This window comes from Lactuca sativa, chromosome 5 (genome assembly GCF_002870075.4).
Source record: "Lactuca sativa cultivar Salinas chromosome 5, Lsat_Salinas_v11, whole genome shotgun sequence".
NCBI classification, from domain to species: Eukaryota; Viridiplantae; Streptophyta; class Magnoliopsida; order Asterales; family Asteraceae; genus Lactuca; species Lactuca sativa.
Window position 1 is genome coordinate 339585183 of NC_056627.2, and position 2754 is coordinate 339587936.

Consider the following 2754-nt stretch of genomic DNA (forward strand, 5'->3'; position numbering starts at 1 on the left):
AAATATATATAACAATTGAAATTTTCAAATTTCACAACCAACATAAAATTTCGTAAAAAAAACTCTGCAAAAGTCTAAAGTTATGATAAAAAAAAACGTACGGTGCGAATATCAATGCATCGATAAGAAATCAAAAACTAAAGTTGTTAAAAAGGTTGAATAATGAATTTCATTGACAAGTCAATCAATATACAATATATACAATAGACAATAACATAAAATAAAATGAATTCTATTCACATGTCAATCAAAATTAAACCCCCAGCTACCTACAAATCTACAGTATACATACATAAACACCACCATATGGCCTATGGATTCAGTAGCAACGGATAAACGACAACCACCACCAGTCTCATCTCCTCCTCCAGTCCTCCTCCTTTTGTTTCTTAGTGCATTGTCTCCAGCATCCCATTTTGAATAAATCTTCTCTCCGCCTTTCCCTCCTTCCTTCAAACTTCAAATGGAGGTCATCCCGAAATCAACCAGGACGACGACGGAGCTCCACCACATGTCTAACAAGTGGAAACAGAAACACCACCACACAGCTGATCAACGCAGCCCTGAACGGACAAAAGTCTGGATCGAACCTCCTCCTTCTCACAACAGACTACGTAAAGTACCTGTTGTTTACTACCTCACTCGTAATGGCCACCTCGAACATCCTCATTTCGTTGAGGTTCCTATCTCCTCCTCTGAAGGACTTTATCTTCGAGGTAAACTTCGATTTTTCAATATCCATTACGTGTTCTAGTTATTGAATTTTGTTTTGGAATTTTAGATGTAATCGATCGCCTTAATTCTCTACGTGGGAAAGGAATGGCTGCGTTGTACTCATGGTCTTCTAAAAGGTTAGTGATAATTCTGTTTTCAAATTGTAATCGCTATCATGAATTTATGACCAAAGGGGTTGAATTGATTTGATTTGATTTCTGTGGTTTAGGAGTTACAAAAACGGATTCGTCTGGCACGATTTGTCGGAGAATGATTTTATTTACCCGGCGCACGGCCAAGAGTATATTCTGAAAGGATCGGAGCTCTTCGACGCCCCCGGCGGTGGCGCTCAGTTCAGTTCCAAATCCGATGAAAATGTTTCATCCATTTCGAAAAGATCATCGTCTTCCGGGACATTAAAATCCATCGATGAGTTTGATTTCTCAGTTGACAGGAGCAGGAGGAACCAATCATGGAGCGCAATCGATCTTCATGAGTACAAAGTCTACACCGGCGAGTCCTCCGCCGGTAGAGTCGCTGCCGACGCCTCCACTCAAACCGACGAAAGCCTCCGTCGCCGGAGAGCGATGATCAGCGAACTCGAAGAAGAAGATAAACCAAACGAATCGTATCAAGACAACGCGAGTTCCGAACTAAGCCGCAACGAGATTTCACCACCGCCGTCCGATTCTAGCCCGGAAACCCTAGAGTCGTTGATGAAATCCGATGATAAACTAATCGTAAGGTCAGAAACAGAGTCAGAGATGATCTCCACGATCAATCCAACGGCCGGAAATAAAACGAAAGCACCATCGGTGCTGATGCAGCTGATTTCTTGCGGTTCAATATCTTTCCGGGATTGTGGACCGGGAAAAAGAAACCCGAGTTTTTCGCTCGGGTCACAGTACAAGGCATGTATGCTGCCACGTGGAGAAGAGGTGAATGATCAAGTGGAGGAAGGTGCAGGGGAAACAACAAGCGAAAACGCCGTCGTTCCTGAAAGGAAAAACAAGGGAAGTAAAAAAATGATGGAAGATAAAGAATATTTCAGCGGGAGCTTAATCGAGACAAAAAAGGACGAATTTCCAGCTTTAAAGCGATCTAATTCCTATAATGCAGATGGGTAAAATTCGAAAGTAAAATCTTATTTGTTTATTTATTTTTGAAATTTTCTTGTAATTTAGTGTCACTTTTACTTTCACTTGCAGTTCATTTACCCATGAAATTTGTCTAACTATGTGTATGTTTAAGAAAAGTTATAATAATAAAATTTAAAATATATAAAATTGAGAGTTCTTATTTATAAGAAAATTTTATAATAATATTTGTTAGAATTTAAAAAATATAAAATTGAGAGTTTTTTTTATAAAGCATCTTATATTTTGATTTTTTTAGCTGGTTCCAAAACTAAAAATAATAACTGATAAAAATAAGTTTTTTATTTTTGAGAAAAAAGTATAATTATTTAGGTCTATAAAAAAAATGTTAAATGTAAGAAACTGTAATTGAAGTCAAACTTACAAATGTCATTCACTTTTTGAATCAAGATTCGGATTTCAGAAAATATACGAAAGGAATCCACTTTTTACCCCATAGTCATTTCCACTTCAACTTTGGGTTGTACACTTTCCTTAAATATCCATCTCTGAATCAATCAGTAATAATTCAGTATACGACTCTCAATAATATCTCAAATTATTTTATTTTATCCCAATATCATTAAATACACTACTGAACACCTCATACTCAATAAGTCAACAGTAGTTATCATATCAAATATCGACGTGAATCACTTGTTCCTGCAAATAAATGTACAAAAAATCATTCTAGTCGACGAAAAAGGTCTAAAAAAATTTTACTGTCATTGTTATAAAGGGTGAAACATTTTTAATGGTTAAATTAATTTGCGAACCATAAAGTTATTAAGTAGTTAAGATGCTATCTACAAATGTTTATACATGTTAGTAAATGTTTTAAGGACATTACATGTGCATGATTGTTATTAAACATTATTAATTTGTTACGAAATGCTATTAGTTG

At 36.1% G+C, this 2754-nt stretch overlaps 1 protein-coding gene across 1 annotated transcript; it reads left to right on the forward strand.

Annotated features, from left to right (window-relative positions):
* Positions 1-214: 214 nt before the first annotated feature.
* On the forward strand, positions 215-2000 carry LOC111896557 (protein SOSEKI 5). The gene is made up of 3 exons (XM_023892525.3): positions 215-716; positions 782-851; positions 944-2000. The coding sequence occupies exons 1-3, from the start codon at positions 464-466 to the stop codon at positions 1839-1841; spliced, it is 1221 nt and encodes a 406-aa protein (XP_023748293.1). The 5' UTR covers positions 215-463; the 3' UTR covers positions 1842-2000.
* Positions 2001-2754: the final 754 nt, after the last annotated feature.

Bases quoted from the DNA above. Each gene is read 5' to 3' on its own strand.
- LOC111896557 (XM_023892525.3), top strand. From the start codon at position 464: ATGGAGGTCATCCCGAAATCAACCAGGACGACGACGGAGCTCCACCAC. The intron at 717-781 runs GTAAACTTCGAT...TTGGAATTTTAG, and splicing joins TGAAGGACTTTATCTTCGAG to ATGTAATCGATCGCCTTAAT. The intron at 852-943 runs GTTAGTGATAAT...TCTGTGGTTTAG, and splicing joins TACTCATGGTCTTCTAAAAG to GAGTTACAAAAACGGATTCG.